Source organism: Limanda limanda, chromosome 15 (genome assembly GCF_963576545.1).
Source record: "Limanda limanda chromosome 15, fLimLim1.1, whole genome shotgun sequence".
In the NCBI taxonomy this organism is placed as follows: Eukaryota; Metazoa; Chordata; class Actinopteri; order Pleuronectiformes; family Pleuronectidae; genus Limanda; species Limanda limanda.
Genome location: NC_083650.1, coordinates 26,807,055 through 26,823,712, shown reverse-complemented (window position 1 = coordinate 26,823,712; position 16,658 = coordinate 26,807,055). Strand labels below are relative to the sequence as shown.

General features: G+C 47.9%; 3 protein-coding genes across 5 annotated transcripts in view; 2 read left to right on the top strand and 1 right to left on the bottom strand.

Moving 5' to 3' along the window:
• Positions 1 to 2,177, top strand: part of ppp2r5d (protein phosphatase 2, regulatory subunit B', delta) — a 13,898-nt gene extending 11,721 nt beyond the window's left edge. The window contains exon 18 of one of the 3 annotated variants that reach the window (XR_009682918.1): positions 112 to 2,177. The gene's annotated coding sequence lies outside the window, so the exon portion shown is untranslated. The other 2 variants (XR_009682917.1, XM_061086717.1) reach the window with 2 other exon arrangements.
• Positions 1,983 to 6,429, bottom strand: mea1 (male-enhanced antigen 1). The gene is made up of 4 exons (XM_061086718.1): positions 6,308 to 6,429; positions 4,889 to 5,195; positions 4,694 to 4,802; positions 1,983 to 4,531 (listed from the first exon to the last, which is right to left on the bottom strand). Exons 2-4 carry the CDS (start codon positions 5,177 to 5,179, stop codon positions 4,305 to 4,307), a joined length of 627 nt encoding a protein of 208 aa, XP_060942701.1. The 5' UTR covers positions 5,180 to 5,195; positions 6,308 to 6,429; the 3' UTR covers positions 1,983 to 4,304.
• Positions 6,430 to 8,441: 2,012 nt separating this feature from the next.
• On the top strand, positions 8,442 to 13,360 carry lrrc73 (leucine rich repeat containing 73). Its single transcript, XM_061087670.1, has 6 exons — positions 8,442 to 8,713; positions 8,862 to 9,022; positions 9,421 to 9,543; positions 9,799 to 9,899; positions 10,081 to 10,321; positions 12,786 to 13,360. Exons 1-6 carry the CDS (start codon positions 8,442 to 8,444, stop codon positions 12,854 to 12,856), a joined length of 969 nt encoding a protein of 322 aa, XP_060943653.1. The 3' UTR covers positions 12,857 to 13,360.
• The last annotated feature ends 3,298 nt before the right edge of the window (positions 13,361 to 16,658 follow it).

The following is a 16,658-nucleotide window of genomic DNA, read 5'->3' as shown; positions in this document are numbered from 1 at the left end:
ACATGATTTCCTTTCTCTTTCCCTGATTGCTTGGTTTTATTTGGTTGAAGTCTCATCATCCACTTTAGACCAATGATGGACGTGTTTTGCTTTCCTCTGTTAAAACTGTAGAGATGTAGCCGTTACTCGTCAGGTCAAAGGTCAAAGTCGAGGTTCTGAGGACAGGCTAAATCCTGACGTGGCCGTTGGAGCTTGATTGATCGAGACAGAAGGAAAAGGAACCGTCTGATTGGTTTGTGAGGACGAAGCCGCTCAGGCTCAACGCAGGTGAACCGGGTGTCATTTCTGACCTCTGACCTCTGACCTGGACACCCAGGCTCTGTTTTTTTGCTAACTGCTGTCAGTTTTTATTTGGAAGCTACCCAAGAGCATTGCATGGTTTAACTCCGCCCACATCACGGCTGCTGTAGCCAATGACAATTCATCATTAACGTCTTTGAATCTTCACGCAGGACATCTGGGATTTCAACCCGCCAAAATAAAATGCTGAGCTTGCACAGTTTGCGGCGAGTGTGTGATCAGACGGGGATTCCCATGATCCTCTGCTGCAACACTTCTGTTTACAAACGTCAGCAACATGTTAACTCTGTTTTTAATAAAACAAAAATTGCAGTTTATTCATAAATGAAACCTTTGACATCAAAGAAACTTCACTGGACTTCATTTGTGAAAGATGCAGATAAACATTTAACGTCGGATTGTAAAAAAAGAGTGTAAAGGACAAAGTAAGAATCTAAATTTGAATGTTTCCTGGAGAAAATAAATTCATCTCTGTCATTTTGTTTACTCAAAATCACCAGGTTTGTTTGATTTGATGTAATATTACTGTTAATAACCTAACGTAAATTTTCCCTCGTTGTTAAATGGTCATGTGACCTTCAGGTCAGGACGTCGTCTCTTTCAGGTTTTGTGTGAACTTGTACGTTAAATGTTGAATGCAATTTAGTGACAAATCTATCTGCTTCCACGGACCAGGGACGACGCCCCCTTGTCAGACCAGGCCCCTCCCTCACCGTCATGTGGGGTTGGGATCAGCTGTCAGTCAAACCAGTGACCATTCCTTTAGTGGGAAAGCCCCGCCTCTCTTGTTCTCACTCGCCACGACAAAACGGTGATCACAGCCCGGGGGTCTCATTTATAAAACAGTGCGTAGGATTCATACTGAAGGAGTACGTACGCACAAAAGCCGGAAATGGCGTAAAAGATAATTCCGATTTATAAATCGTTCACACGCTCACCTGAACGCAATGTTCGCTTTATAAATCACAGTCCACCTGGAAACGTTCGTACGTGGATCCGCCTCCACATCCGGCAGCATTTATTTATTTAGAGCATCGGACCGATTCCCTCACATCAGTGGATCCTCAGCTCCTCTGGGAGATTATTTGGAAAGTTTCTTCGTCTCTTGTAAGTGATCTCCAGTGCACCTGATGGCTCAGTCCCGTTCACTGCAGCGATCTGATGATACACGCACAGTGTTAGAAGATATTAAAACCTATTAATGACACGACTCCGTAACTCTGCTGTTAAATTAAATCTGAACCTAATTTGCTGTAAGTTGTTTCATATATTTTTTAATTAAAAGGCTTGTTTGGAGCAGATAAGTCTCGCAAGCAAAACTAAGCTGCTGGTCTTAATGTAAATGATGAATTGGATCAATAACCTGATTCAGTTCACCTCCTCACGTCTGCGTCTCCAAAACGTTCGTAAGCATGGGTCAGAGTTTGCGTGGAAATCACAAATTCTCCCGTCAAGATTTTTTTATAAATCCCAACGTTTGCGTGAGAAGTGGCGTCCGCACGTTTCAGGCCCGTTATGTGCAACATTATAAATGAGACCCCTGAGACTTAGAAACTTGATCAGATCAAGCTCTGTCCACCAGGGGGCAGACCAGGACATCTCAGCCTAACTCCTGACCTGACATCTGCTCTACTGCCCCCCCCCCGCTCCCTGCTGGACACATGATTAATGTGTGAACTCAGTTTTTATTCCGGGGTTCAGTTTATTTTTTACCTTTTAATGAGTCCAAACATCACATGAGTCAAAGTGTGATTTTGTACAAATGTTCATGTACAGAAGAAAATAAAAGAAATATAGTGTTTGACAGTTTGATTTACACACGTACACGTACATGAGAGCACACACATCTACAGCCGTTGCCAAAAGTTTTGAGAGTGGCACAAATATACATTTTCACAAAGTCTGCTGCCTCAGTTTTTATAATGGTAATTTGCATATACTCCAGACTGTTATGAAGAGTGATCAGATGAATTGCAATTAATTGAAAAGTCCCTCTTTGCCACGAAAATGAACTTTATCCCTAAAAACCATTTCCACTGCATTTCAGCCCCAGAAGCACCAGCTGACATCATGTCAGTGATTCTCTTGTTCACACAGGGGAGAGTGTTGATGGGGACAAGTCTGGAGATCACTCTGTCCTGCTGATTTAGACAGATTAGCAGACTGGAAGCTTTAAAAGGAGGGTGGTGCTTGAAATCATTGTTCTTCCTCTGTTAACCATGGTTACCTGCAAGGAAACACCTGCAGTCATCATTGCTTTGCACAAAAAGGGCTTCAGAGGCCAGGATATTGCTGCTAGTAAGATTCCACCTAAATTTACCATTTATCGGATCATCAAGAACTTCAAGGAGAGAGGTTCAATTGTTGTTAAAAAGGCTTCAGGGCGCCCAAGAAAGTCCAGCAAGCGCCAGGACCGTCTCCTAAAGTTGATCCAGCTGCAGGATCAAGGCACCACTAGTGCAGAGGTTGCTCAGGAATGGCAGCAGTCAGGTGTGAGTGCATCTGCACCACAGTGAGGCGAAGACGTTTGGAGGATGGCCTGGTGTCAAGAAGGGCAGCAAAGAAGCCACTTCTCTCCAGGAGAAACATCAGGGACAGACTGATGTTCTGTCAAAGGTACAGGGAGTGGACTGCTGAGGACTGGGGTAAAGTCCTTTTCTCTGATGAATCCCCTTAGCGATTGTTTAGGGCATCTGGAAAAAAGCTTGTCTGGAGAAGAAAAGGTGATCGCTACCATCAGTCCTGTGTCGTGCCAACAGTAAAGCAACCTGAGAACATTCATGTGTGGGGTTGCTTCTCAGCCAAGGGAGTGGGCTCACTAACAATTTTGCCTAAGAACACAGCCATGAATAAAGGATGGTACCAAAACATCCTCGGAGAGTCACTTCTCCCAACCATCCAAGAACAGTTTGGTGTGGAACCATGCCTTTTCCAGCATGATGGAGCACCGTGCCATGAGGGGAAAGTGAGAACTTAGTGGCTCGGGGAACAAAACATCGACATGTTGGGTCCATGGCTGGAAACTCCCAGACCTTAATCCCATTAAGAATGTGTGGTCAATCCTCAAGAGGCGGGTGGACAAACAAAAACCCACAAAATCTGACAAAGTCCAAACATTGATTATGCAAGAATGAGCTGCCATCAGTCAGGATGTGGCCCAGAAGTTAACTGGCAGCATGCCAGGGTGAATAACAGAGGTCTTAAAAAAGAGTCAACACTTCAAATATTGACTCTTTGCATAAACTGAATGTAATTGTCAATAAAATCCTTTGACACTTATGAAATGCTTGTAATTATGCTTCAGTATACCATAGTAACATCTGATAAAAAGATCTGAAAACACTGAAGCAACACTTTGTGAAAACCAATACTTGTCACTCAAAACTTTTGGCCTGGGCTGTACACGCACACAAATACACATTGGGTATTTTAATAAAAGTGGGAATATGAGACTTTACCCTAAAAATCTAACATTTAATCAATTAATCATTTCATTTATAAACAAGAAAATTAAATATGTTTATACTTTTTCCAAAACAGAAAAAAAAACGGAATGTTTGCAGCTGTTGTCAGGACAACCTGTGACATCAGAGCATTTCCTGTCTGAAACCTGCTGTCATTTTCAAAATAAAATGTCAGAAACACAATGAGGTTTGATCAGCTGATGTTTATCAGACATGATTCCCTCAGTGTTTGGGCCTTTGACCTTGTTTGTTTGAAATCTATAAAGTCATTGATTTTATTTATCAGTTCAGTAAATAACATTTATTCTGAAAACATGACAGTGGAAACTTCCTGTTCAATACATTAAGGTTATTGGTCCTCATCTCTGATCAATTAACTGATGAGTTCGATTCTTGGCTGATTTCATACGAAGAATTCAATTCCACCAATCAGTTGATCAGTTACTTATTGATAAAATTAGCGTAGTGTGACCCCACCCCCTCCCCCATGTTCGTCACTGAGTCTGACAACAATAAAGTTTTATTGTGACGTTCATGCAGTTACTTCAGTGTCCCTGAAATGGTCGTGGTGCATTCAGGGCCCGCTGCTGCTGCCATGGTGGCTGAGGCGCAGGGCGCCGGCGGCGTGCCGGCGGCGTGCCGGCTCTGCAGCGTGTGTTGGACCATGTCCATCCACTGGTCGTCGGAGATCTCCTGGGCCCACGCCGGCACGCCGAGCGACGGCAACGCCACCGCCGCCATCGTCCTCTTCACCAGCTCCACGTGGTCTGTGGAGATCAGGAAGTGATGTCATGATCAGCTGCTTTTCATTTAAAAAGCTTTATTTAAATGAACAGAACCAGAAAAATATTTCTGTCCTTAATGACAACAGTTACCATAGCAACCACAGTAATGACAGTGCTAGGGGAGGGGACTCGGGGACGACAGACCTGCGTCCATGGGGATGGAGGCGCGGCTCCTCAGAGACGCCGCCACCTCTGGCTCCTCCTCCTCATCACTGTCCAGGGGCGGAGCTTCAGGAAGGTGGAGGCCCATCACCTGGAAGAGACGGTTTGTTTACTTGTAATAGAGTTTAATTACATCAATATTAATATGCAGTAGTTTTCCTGCAGCGTTGACTTCACCTCGATCCTCTGCTGCAGCTGCTCAGCGTTCGAAGGCTCCTCCTCCTCCATGGCGTGCGCGCTCTCAGGATCCTGGTTCAGAGGTTGGTAATAATAACCCTCCTCCTCCCCCCCCTCGCCATCCAGCTCCAGCTCTTCTCCCTCCTCCTCCTCCCCCCCTCCCTGGCCCCCACTCCACATGGCGCCCGGCGAGGGAAGCGTTCCATTGGCCGTGCGTTCGTTCTCTCCCAGCTCGTCCTCGGAGCTCGGTAACACTCTCTCCGGTCCCATGGCGGCGCTCCGCACTTCCATCCACAGACACAGACACCTGCAGGGGGCAGCACAGAGTCACACTGTCCTGCCCTCAATAGAGACTGAGTCGTTTCTACAACTTCAAACAATCTGATCAATAACTAGTTCATTCTTAACGTCTTATATCAATCAATCACATGATAAGTGTCTCACAGGTGTTCACAAGGATCAACTTCCTGTTCTTAACTCAACTTCCTGTTCTGAACTCAACTTCCTGTTCTTAACTCAACTTCCTGTTCTTAACTCAACTTCCTGTTCATAACTCAACGAGAGTCAAACAGAAACTTAGTGATCAGTGAATAAAGCTCAGTCCCATGTGAGGATCCTCTCCCAGGACACACACATGCTGATGGACCTGAGCACAACAACACAACAACACGACAACACAACAACAGGATTCACTACATGAGAAGAACCAGTTTGTAACTTCATGTTTAAAGTGTTTCTACATCATGTCTGATGGAGATGAAGGAGCAGATGAACTGAGGAGTTCCTGATGGTGAAGATGTGAGGAGACATGTTGTGTGTCCAGAAGTCTGGTTGTGATCAAGGTCCTGGATCAGCTGACACCATCAGGATCTGCTCCATGATCACATACTCTTAGCATGATATTAGCATGTTAGCTGCTCTGAAGGGATCATTTACTTCCTCCTCCACTCGTCATAGTACTTCCTGTTAACACCTGCAGATTCTTCAACGTAAACAAACGCATCTGGGATCAACACATCCCTGTTCACTGATACAATCGATCACTGATTCATCAATTCATCGATTCCAATCATCCTTTCTATAGCAACGTTTGTTTAGTTGTTTTACTCAGACACTGATTTTGATCTGTAGACGTCACCTGCATCAATCAAGCAATCCGCCATCAGATTATTATTGATGAAGGCCTCTGATTGGTCTAGACACCTGAGGAGAAGCGGACCTGGTGTAAAGGTCAGAGGTCACAGAGACGCTGATCAGCTAACATGCTAACACTGCGGTGTTCCCTGGCGCATCTGGAGCGGCTAGCTGCTAGCTGCTAGCTGCTGCTGTGTTTCCGGTGGTGAAACTTTCTCTTCCTGTGGTTTTTTCACGTCACAGTTATAAACCTTCTCCAGGTGAGTGACGCGTTGAGACGCTCACCTGTCTGTCTGTCCCCGCCTGTCTCCGTCTGTCCCCGTCTGTCTCTGTCTGTCCCCGTCTCTCTGCTCGGAGCTGCGAGTGTTAGCTGGTAGCTGTTAGCCGCGGCTAGCGGCAGCTGCGGATCAGGCGCTTCCGGGTGTGTCACGACGCAGCAACGAAACTTACGTCAGACGTGTTTTTTTTAAAAACTTTATTAACAACGAAATATCAAGAAAGTAACAAAGAATAAAGAGTCGTTGTTTTTGTTTTTGTGTAATCTTGAGTATCGGTTATGATTCATATGATTTTTATTCCCTAAACCGCAGGTCCCTGAACGCAACACCAATTCGGTTTGAAGAGACACGTGAAAAATAAATATAATAGATAACGATTATTCTGATTAAATACGAATAATCATAAATAATCATAAATAATCAAGCACATTTTAGGATTAAAACATTTTCAAAATTAATGTTAAAGTCAATAAAATCATTAAAACTTAACACTCTATAATGTTTGTGCTGTATGTAAAGATATGACGTAATAACTGGTTTATTAAACTGTCTGTGTGTGTGTGTGTGTGTGCGTCTGTGTGTATTCCTCTTCGTCGTTCGCATAAGACTTATTTTGAAAATCCGGAGCGGAAGTGTCAGCCGGTGATCGTGTTGCTGTTTCTGATCAGCTGATCGATCACCTCCTGATCAATAATCAATAATCGATATCGATCATTAATACTCTTATAATCCCCCTTCATCCACGTGACGTCACCAACAAAGAAGGAGGCTCAGCGGGATGTGACGTCACACGGGTAAAGATGTGTAGGAGGAAGAGGTATCACTCTGATCACTTTTATTTCAGTGTTTAGGTTCATATGTGAATTAAGTTCAATAAAAAATAATTAAATTAATAGAAATAAAGCTTTGTTAAAAAGAAGAGTTGTAAAACACTAAGTCAGTTTTCACAGTTTGTGTTTATATCAAATAACAACGGATGCATTTAATTATCTGAAACGTTATTTCACTTATATATAGATATTTTATACGTGACGTCATCATACAATCAAAGCTTTTCAGAATGTGGTGAGATGATTGTTTTTCAGTGTAATATGAATATATGTTTTTTCTTTTAATGAAACATGATGTTTGGTCTCAGTGAATCCGCTCAGAGTGACACCTCCTGTGCTCCTCTTCTCTCTCTGGGACTCTCTGACCGACGGACGGAGCCTCGGCCGCGCGCACATCAGAGCTGATCAATCGATACCGGATCGATCGACTGTGACGTCGCGGTCTTTCACCACCGGCGCGTGGTCTGCAGCGAGTGATGACATCATTGCGTGAGAGTCTCGATCCTTCCCGCGTCATCTGATCGATCATTCATCAGGTTCATCGATCAGCTCACAGCTTAACCAATCAGAGTCCGAGTTTATTATTGGTCAATGATCAGCTGCTCAGACACACTGTTGATTCATCGATTGTTGAGCAGCTCTGCTTTATTGTTGAACAAATACATTTTCAATACTGATCATTAAATGTTTAAAGTGAATCATCTGAAACTGATCAATAATCCACCACGGACTGATTTCTATTCCAGAGCTAGAATGACTGATCTGTGTTGAGAGTTCATTGATCATGTATCAGATACAGAATCAATTATTAAAAAAAGTTAAGTTCAAGATCAGATTACTTCTCTACCGATAAACTTATAGATGTTTGTGGCAGTTGTGGTTATAGATCACATGCCGGATCAATATGTTCACCGATATGAGGGGAGGTATTTCAGCTACCTCATTAATAAACACCTCTTGAAATATACTTATGACAGTTTGACCTCCACGTTCCTGCAGGTGCCCCTGGTTCTCCTGGCTCTCCTGGTTCTACTGGTTCCCCTGGTTCTCCTGCTGGTTCTCCTGGTTCCCCTGGTTCTCCTGGTTCCCCTGGTTCTCCTGGTTCCCCTGGTTTTCCTGCTGGTTCTCCTGGTTCCCCTGGTTCTCCTGGTTCCCCTGGTTCCCCTGGTTCCCCTGGTGCCCCTGGTTCTCCTGGTTCTCCTGCTGGTTCTCCTGGTTCCCCTGGTTCTTCTGCTGGTTCTCCTGGTTCCCCTGGTTCTCCTGGTTCCCCTGGTTCTCCTGGTTCTCCTGGTTCTCCTGGTCCCATCCAGGATGCTGCCGGCCTCCATCCAGATCACCGGGGAGCAGCTCTCAGCCGCCGAGGTGCAGGACATCTGTGAGAGTCTGAAGGAGGACGGCGTGCGCCTGCTGTCCATCCGCGGCTGCCAGCTCTCCGATCGCGACTTCGGACGAATCTGTCGCAGCGTTGCCGAGTCGCGCTCGCTCGCTCAGCTCAACCTGAACCTGGGCGTGGTCTCCAGCATCAGCAGAACTCGACACCTGGCCGACGCCATGAGCACCAACCGATCCCTGCAGACCCTGTTGTGAGTAGACCTGTTAAAGACCACGTGACGACCGATGGTCACGGTCCAGGTGACCTCGCTGACTCCTCCTCCAGGTCCAGCTCATCTGCACCGTGACCATTCGTCCACTAGGGGCCATGTCATTTGTTTGACTTTGTCTCCCCCCCAGTCTCCACGGCAGCCCGCTCTTGGACGCCGGCCTGGTCACCCTGAACTTGGCGCTGTCGACCCACCCGGCCCTGGTCTGTCTGGATCTAGGAGACTGCCTGCTGGGAGATGAGGCGCTGGGTCTGATCTGCGGGATGCTGCCCCCTGATGGAGCAAAGTCAGGTAACACCCAGCTGAACGCCACCTGGTTCCGTCTGAGCAACCGATGGAAACTCGACCTCATAACCACCTCTCTGAACACCCTAGCAACCACACAGAGCAACACTGACTTCCCTAGCAACCACCTAGACAGCACCGAACCCCTGGGGGGGGGCAGGAGGTGACAGTCAAAGCTGCAGTCGCCTTGGCAACCAGCAAATCGTTCTATAGGAGCCTCCTGAATAAAATTGATGGGAGTGAAAGCTCCAGAGCAAATAACCCAAACCCTACCGCGTGTGTGTGTGTGTGTGTGTATGTGTGTGTGTGTGTGTGTGTGTGTGTGCGTGTGCGTGTATGTGTGTGTGTGTGTGTGTGTGTGTGTGTGTGCGTGTATGTGTGTGTGTGTGTGTCCATGCGTGCAGGCCTGAGGGAACTGACGCTCAGCGCTAACGCAGGAATCGGCTCCAGAGCTTGGGCTCGACTCAGCATCGCTGTGGCCCACAGCTCCCAGCTCCGAGTCCTCAACCTGGACTACAACCGGCTGGGTAATCACTCAACTTCCTGTTTATTATTTATCCATTTCCTGTTTATTATCTATCAACTTCCTGTTTTTTTTATAATCTTTCCACTTCCTGTTCATTATCTACCCATTTCCTGTTCATTCATCAATCAGGTTATTGTTGAGCGGCCTTAGCACCAGGTCTTTGGTTCTGGTTCTAATGGTCCTGGTTCTAATTGTCCTGGTTCTAATGGTCCTGGTTCTGATGATCCTGGTTCTAATGGTCCTGCTCTGACTCCAGGTGATCACATCGCAGGGATGTTGGCGGTTGCTGTGGCGTCCAGCAGAACCCTGGAGGTGTTGGACCTGGAGGGAACCGGACTGACCAACCAATCAGCACAGGTCGACCAATCACAGCTCTTCTTCTGTTGTTAGTTGACGTCTCACTCTGTCAGGTCTGTGTTGTTGCTGTGTTTGTCCACCAGGGGTTTGACACTGACCTTAACACCTCACCCCGTTGTTGGCAGTTATGTTTAAATAAAGTTGTGTTGATATTTGAACCCCTACGTGTCTCTGGGTCCAGGTCTTCCTGGACATGGTGGAGAACTACCCGACCTGCCTGCGGGTTCTGGTTCTGGCGGAGAACGACATCAGTGCGGAGCTGCAGCAGCAGATCTGCGACCTCCTCTCTGAGGGGGAGGAGGACAGAGAGGCCCCGCCCCTCGTCACAGGCGCCAACCCCAGCAGTGACCTGCTGTCAATCAGAGACAAGTACCAACCAATCAGAGACAAGTACCAGCCCCCCGCCTGGCTCCCCCACAGCAGTAAGGGCTGACCGCTCCCCTGCTCCACACTGCCCCCTACTGACTGGTCTCACCTCTCGTCCCAGTTTACACACCTGCTATTAGAGGTCTGCCCCCCCCCCCACTTCAACATGTCTGGCAGCTCAGCTCTGTGTGTGTGTGTGTGTGTGTGTGTGTGTGTGTGTGTGTCCTGTGTGTGTGTGTGTGTGTGTGTGTGTGTCCTGTGTGTGTGTGTGTGTGTGTGTGTGTGTGTGTGTGTGTGTGTGTGTGTGTGTGTGTGTGTGTGTGTGTGTGTGTGAGTGAGCAGAGTGTGAATGAATCTCAGCTGTGAAGAAATTAATCTATGGATCATACGTTAGAGTTCAGGTTTTCATTGGTTACAACCAAATCAACAAGAAGAGAAACAATACATTTGATTCTTGGTGAAACTGCAGCTCCGTCCTCCATGTGTCCCGGGACAGTGTGGACACGTGTCCCGGGACAGCGTGGACACGTGTCCCGGGACAGCGTGGACACGTGGCTCAGACTCTGAATGTGGTCCGGTGTGATCGGATCTCAATCCAGTCTGAGAGCGTTCACACATGAACGTAGAGCTGTCCACTTGTGATTGGATCACAGAAACCACATGTTAATACCAGGTGTGAACGGGTCGTAGACAGTGAGGCAGGTTCAGGTTCCACAGAACCAGATCAGAACCAATGTAGAATCAGTTAACTGCTGGTTCTGCTGATGTAGTGTCAGTGTTCTTGTCTTAGTCAAACTGATTCTGTAGTTTTCTCTCAGTTCAGGGCCCGCCTCCTTTGGAGTTCAGGGCCCGCCTCCTTTGGAGTTCAGGGCCCGCCTCCTTTGGAGTTCAGGGCCCGCCTCCTTTGGAGTTCAGGGCCCGCCTCCTTTGGAGTTCAGGGCCCGCCTCCTTTGGAGTCCGTAAAGTTCGAACCACAATGAGACATTTCTGGCCTGAGGAGGATTTTCCTGTTGCATCGCCACCGGTGCAAAATGAATCATGTCCGCTCGGGAAGGATCCACCTCCCTGAACTGAAGGAGACATTTGAAGGAACGTTAGAAATGTCAGTCTGGTTTGGCCGCTGTGGCGCCATCGGTCTGAAGGAGGCGGAGCCTGAACTGAGACAAAACCTATGTTCATGTCATTCTGGGTCAGTTGGTCCAGTGACACTGGTTCTCTCCTAATGAACCTGGTTCAGGATCAGGTCTGTCTGCTGTTTTCCAGCTTCTGCGTTGTGACAACTGGAGGATCGGGGTTTTCTATAACGAGTGTGGATCTAGTTAAATCTGGTTCTTTGTGGTTTCTTTAAAAAAATAATAATATTTAAAGAAAAAAATAATTTATGCTCCATTTTATCAATCAATCAGTCAAATCAATCAAACTTTATCTGTAGAGCCCATATTCATAGGTCCCAGTTTGTCTCATGGTCTTTAACAAGGTGAGACGTCCTCCCGACATCTGTGTCACTTGTGTCCGTCCTGGGAGACGGGTCCTCACTTGTGTCTCCTGGAGACGGGTCCTCACTTGTGTCCGTCCTGGGAGACGGGTCCTCACTTGTGTCCGTCCTGGGAGACGGATCCTCACTTGTGTCCGTCCTGGGAGACGGATCCTCACATGTGTCTCTCTGAGGTTTCTACGTGTCTTCACCTGTTAAAAGGGTTTTTAGTAGTTTGTCCTGACTCTTGTTGAGGGTTAAGGACAGAGGTCGTCTCACCATGTTAAAGACTATGAGACAAACTGTGATTGGTGAATGTGGGCTATACAAATAAAACTTGATTGATTGATTGATTTTTCTTCAGCCTCAACAAGAGTCAAACTACTGAGACCTGTAACAGGTGCAGAAGGTAGAAACCTCAGAGACACATGTGAGGACCCGTCTCCAGGAGACACGTGTGAGGACCCGTCTCCAGGAGACACGTGTGAGGACCCGTCTCCAGGAGACACGTGTGAGGACCCGTCTCCAGGAGACAAGTGTGAGGACCCGTCTCCAGGACGGACACGAGTCCAACAGATGTCGCGTGTAATGTTTAACATCTTCTCTTTCTCTGTGGTTCCACCTGATTCTGGTCCAGGTTCTGGTCCTGGTCCTGGTTCCACAGCAGGTTACACACAGCAACATTAATTTAAACAATATATTTAAGTTAAGTTAAGAATTGAAAGTCTGGAGATTGGAAAACAGCTCACTGTCTAAAGCTGTAAAGAGCAGATCAACATGGCCGCCGGCCTGACCTCTGTGATCGGCTTCTGGTCTTAATGCTAAGCTAAGCTAGCACCTGGAGTGGTTTCTGTGGACGTTCAGAGACACTGTCTCCAGTCACATGGACACACGTCCAGCGGAGTGAACTTTTGAACCGTTTCTTTAAATTAATAGTTTTTTTCCTTCTGAAAACTGATCAGTGATTTAAAAAGCAATGGACAGGAAGTGACACGGCGAGGAGGTGTGGTTTGTTGGCTCTTAACGTGTCGTTCTCTAACCCACAGACTCCGGCCCACAGACGGTCCTCCTGACATCAGGTCTAGGTGAGAGCTTATTGGACGAGACTGAGCTGTGACCCCTCCCACAAACACACCCACTGACTGTTTTCACTTGATCCGATTGGTTTGAATGTTTGTTTCTGCACTGCACTTCCCTGGGTTGTCGGATCACATGATCACTGGCAGCCAATCACATGCCACTGCATGGTTTGATGTAGCACCTGTACGTAGACAAGCAGCGGCACCAAATTACTTCACCTGTGATCAGGCTCCGCCCACAAATGCTACCTGCGGGAACTCAGGCTAAAAAATCCTCCAGCTCCACCTTGTGGAGAACAGTTATTTGTTCTCAGGGCTGATGGGAAATGTAGTCCGTGCAGAGCCTGAACCTTCGGATGTTTGTCTAAAGGAAGGATTAATGGACCAAACTTAAATATGAAGTTTGACTGTTTAAAGTTAAAAAGACGACGATGCTCATCAGTGTCTTTGATGCAGATTGTGTCACCTGGAGTTTCTGCAGGTAAACGGAAACGGAGTGTTTCTGATGAATGTATTTTCTGTTTGTTTGTTCTGCCGCTCAACGAAGTCACAATAATAAAACTGTTTACAGCTTCGTAAGAAACTATGACTCAGATTCATCTTTTAGTGTCGGACACAACAGACTTAAATCCCTGTGATGTCACGGCGGTGGGAAGGTTGAGCTACGGGATGCTAATCATGATTAGCACACACTGACATGAAGCAGAGTGTGTTACTGCAGGTGAAGCTGTTGTGTGGATCCAGAGAACATAGAACTGTAGACGACATTATCAGAAAATTTATTAAATCACATTTATCTTTTTAATAAGTAAAAAACAAAAATAGTGAAAATAGCAAATCACAAAATAAAACCTGAAAAAAAATCAAATCAGAAATCAATCTTCAATAAAAGATTTATCAATATTTAACACTGACATGACATCTGTTACACATGTGAATAACGTCCAGTTGATTTCACAACAGGTTGTGTCACCTGACCTGAACTCTGGGCTCTGATTGGCTGATTAGGGGCCAAACCACAGAACCCCCCTCCCTCAATCACACAGTTCCACCTTGTTTACAGCTGCAGCTGGACATTGATTGGCTGGTCGAACGTTTCCTGTGACCAACCTTCTACAGAGCAGCTGAGGCTCCTGGGTAATGTAGTATTATTATAAATAGAGCTGGACCTGGTCATGCTGAGACTCCTCCCACTTTCCCGCTTTAGGTTTAAATGTGATGATGTCACAGGACTTCAGTTGGCAGCTGCATTCTGGGAGAATTAGATCTGAACCTGATGCAGGTGACCTCTGACCTTTACTTTGTAGTTCTCACATGAGAGTGGGGTGTGTCCTTTCTCTCTCTCTGGAACGCCCACTCATCTACACAACCTCAGCGTTGTGTTTCTTCTTCTCTGGTTCTGCAGCATTCAGGAAGCTGATGCGACCGCCGTGGTCGTCCCGCTGAGCTCGACGCCTGCTCTTCAGTTCTGATGATGATGAAGTCAGTGACCAGCGAGGGGCGTGGCCACAGTCCCTGCACTGCCCCTGCAGTAGCAGGGCGGCGGTCAGCAGCACCACCCCCAGCGTCAGCGCTGCCAGCAGCGACAGGATGAGGAGCTGGAGGTCTGACAGGCCGGCGGCGCCACGCTCACTCACCGTCACCTTCAACAGCTGCTCGTCACATCCACTACTGTTACTGCTGGTCCTGTGGTTCCTAACCTCCCCTCCTCCTGGCCCCTCCCCCCCCATCGTCGTCCAGCCAGCCTCGAGGGCGTCCCGGCTCCTCAGCAGCGTCTGGCAGGTGGCCCCGGTGAACCCGGCCCGGCAGACGCAGTGGAAGCCTCGGGCGCGGTCCAGGCAGCGGCCGGCGTGGAGGCAGGGCCGACTGGCGCAGTCGTTCAGGTTGATGGTGCAGAAGCGTCCTGTGAAGCCGGGGGGGCAGAGGCACGAGAAGCGGTTGATGCCGTCCAGACAGGTGGCGCCATTACCACACGGCTTCATCAGACAGTCGTCCACGTCGGTCTCACAGCGGCGTCCTGTGAAGCCGGCCAGACAGCGACACGTCAACTCTGCTGCGAAGCCGTCGGCGTCTTCACACAGACCGCCGTGTCCACAGGGAGACCTGAGGACAGACAACAGCATCAGCTGAGGACGCTGGGCGCTCTGTGGCCTGAAGGTGGCGCTACACTTCATCCTGAAGAGCGTTCGATCTCTGATCACTAGAGAAACACCGTGTGGTCATTTAGTCACTGGGTTCATCTATAATTTGACAAAAGTTATTCAGAATAATATTTAATCAATAATTATCTGATCAGATATATTGATCTGGAAAGTGTCCGACCTCCTCTGGTGACATGGTCCCATCTTCAGTTGACAGTGGTTGCCGTGGTAACCTTCAGGACACAGACAGATGAAGTCGGCGCTGTCCTCCATCACGCAGGTGGCGCCGTTCTCACACGGCCGCTCCGAGCAGACGAACAGGTCTGAAAGTGTCATTCCATCATTAACACTAGAGGGCGCTGTTCATATGATCACAGTCAACATGAGGACATTCGACGAACGTCTGACCTTTGTCACAGAAGCGCCCCCCCCAGCCCGCCTCACAGCTGCACTGCCACGGCTGCTGACAGGAGCCGTGCACGCAGCCGGGCGTCGGCACGCAGCGGTCGCAGCGCTCGCCGTCCCAGCCGGGGTCACACCTGGACACAAGGACAACACACGTTATTCACCTGGTCACATGATCACCGGGACCGCCATCCTGGGAGCAGCAGCTGTTGATCAGTGATTGGCTGATGGACGTCTCACCTGCAGACTCTGGACTCGTCACAGTGGCTGTTGGAGATGTTGCAGCTGCAGTTACTTCCTGTGGGAGGATCATTTATTGATAATCAATAACAGATCAGAAACATAGCAGATCCCTCTGCCACTTCCTGTTGATGATACATGTGACCTGTCTGAACCAATGAATGACACCAGATGTCTCTGATGTCCCGCTGTAAAACGTAGAATGACACAGCGCTCACAGTCGGACTTCCTGTTTGATCCGTCGACTGCGACTTCACCGAGATGCTGGCGTCTGATGTCACACAGCAACGACGCCATGGGGGCGTGTCACTCTCTGAAATGAAGCGTCCAATCTGTTTACGTTTGTCTCAGCTGTCACGACACGCTCACGGTCTCTAGTGTGACATTAACTTTCGACCTCTGACCTCCGGCTGTGGCCGAGCCACGTGGCGTTTCAACAGACAGACAGCTGTGTGTGTGTGTGTGTGGGGGGGGGGGGCTTATTACCCTGAGTTTCGTCTCTGAGGAACAACATCTGTATACTGTCTGTTGCCCTCAGCTCCTCCTGCTGCTTCCTACAAGTATACTTTAACACAACCAGCTATTTCTACACACACACACACACACACACACACACACACACACACACACACACACACACACACACACACACACACACACACACACACACACACACACACACGTTCCTCAGCAGAGGAGCTGGTTTCTTGCTGTTGATCTGTTCTGAACCGGAGACAAACTTCCTCAAATGGACGATAAAGTCTGATGGTAAGATCGTGAGAGTTGTGAGGTAACAGTCAGTGCGTGAGGGCGTCGACTCGGACTCCTTCTGATTGGACGGATTCGCCAGCAGCACCTGAACTCGATGCTTTGTTTCCTGGTCAGACACAGGAAGAGTTGATACACGTTTAGACCATGACCTTTGACCCCTGACCTCGGAGCTGCAGTAGATCGGGTGTCAGCTGGAATGATGGAGGTTTGTTTTCACAGAGACAACAGACTCGTCCTCCTGGTGTCACATGACCTGGGCGACAGCTGGGAGGTGCTAAGTGTT

Excerpts from the sequence above, each read along its gene's own strand:
- mea1 (XM_061086718.1), bottom strand. The coding sequence starts at position 5,179 with ATGGAAGTGCGGAGCGCCGCCATGGGACCGGAGAGAGTGTTACCGAGC. Across the intron at positions 4,803-4,888 it reads AGCTGCAGCAGAGGATCGAG|GTGATGGGCCTCCACCTTCC; the intron begins GTGAAGTCAACG and ends CGTCTCTTCCAG. Across the intron at positions 4,532-4,693 it reads CTCCATCCCCATGGACGCAG|ACCACGTGGAGCTGGTGAAG; the intron begins GTCTGTCGTCCC and ends TGATCTCCACAG.
- lrrc73 (XM_061087670.1), top strand. The coding sequence starts at position 8,442 with ATGCTGCCGGCCTCCATCCAGATCACCGGGGAGCAGCTCTCAGCCGCC. Across the intron at positions 8,714-8,861 it reads CGATCCCTGCAGACCCTGTT|TCTCCACGGCAGCCCGCTCT; the intron begins GTGAGTAGACCT and ends TCTCCCCCCCAG. Across the intron at positions 10,322-12,785 it reads CGCCTGGCTCCCCCACAGCA|ACTCCGGCCCACAGACGGTC; the intron begins GTAAGGGCTGAC and ends TCTAACCCACAG.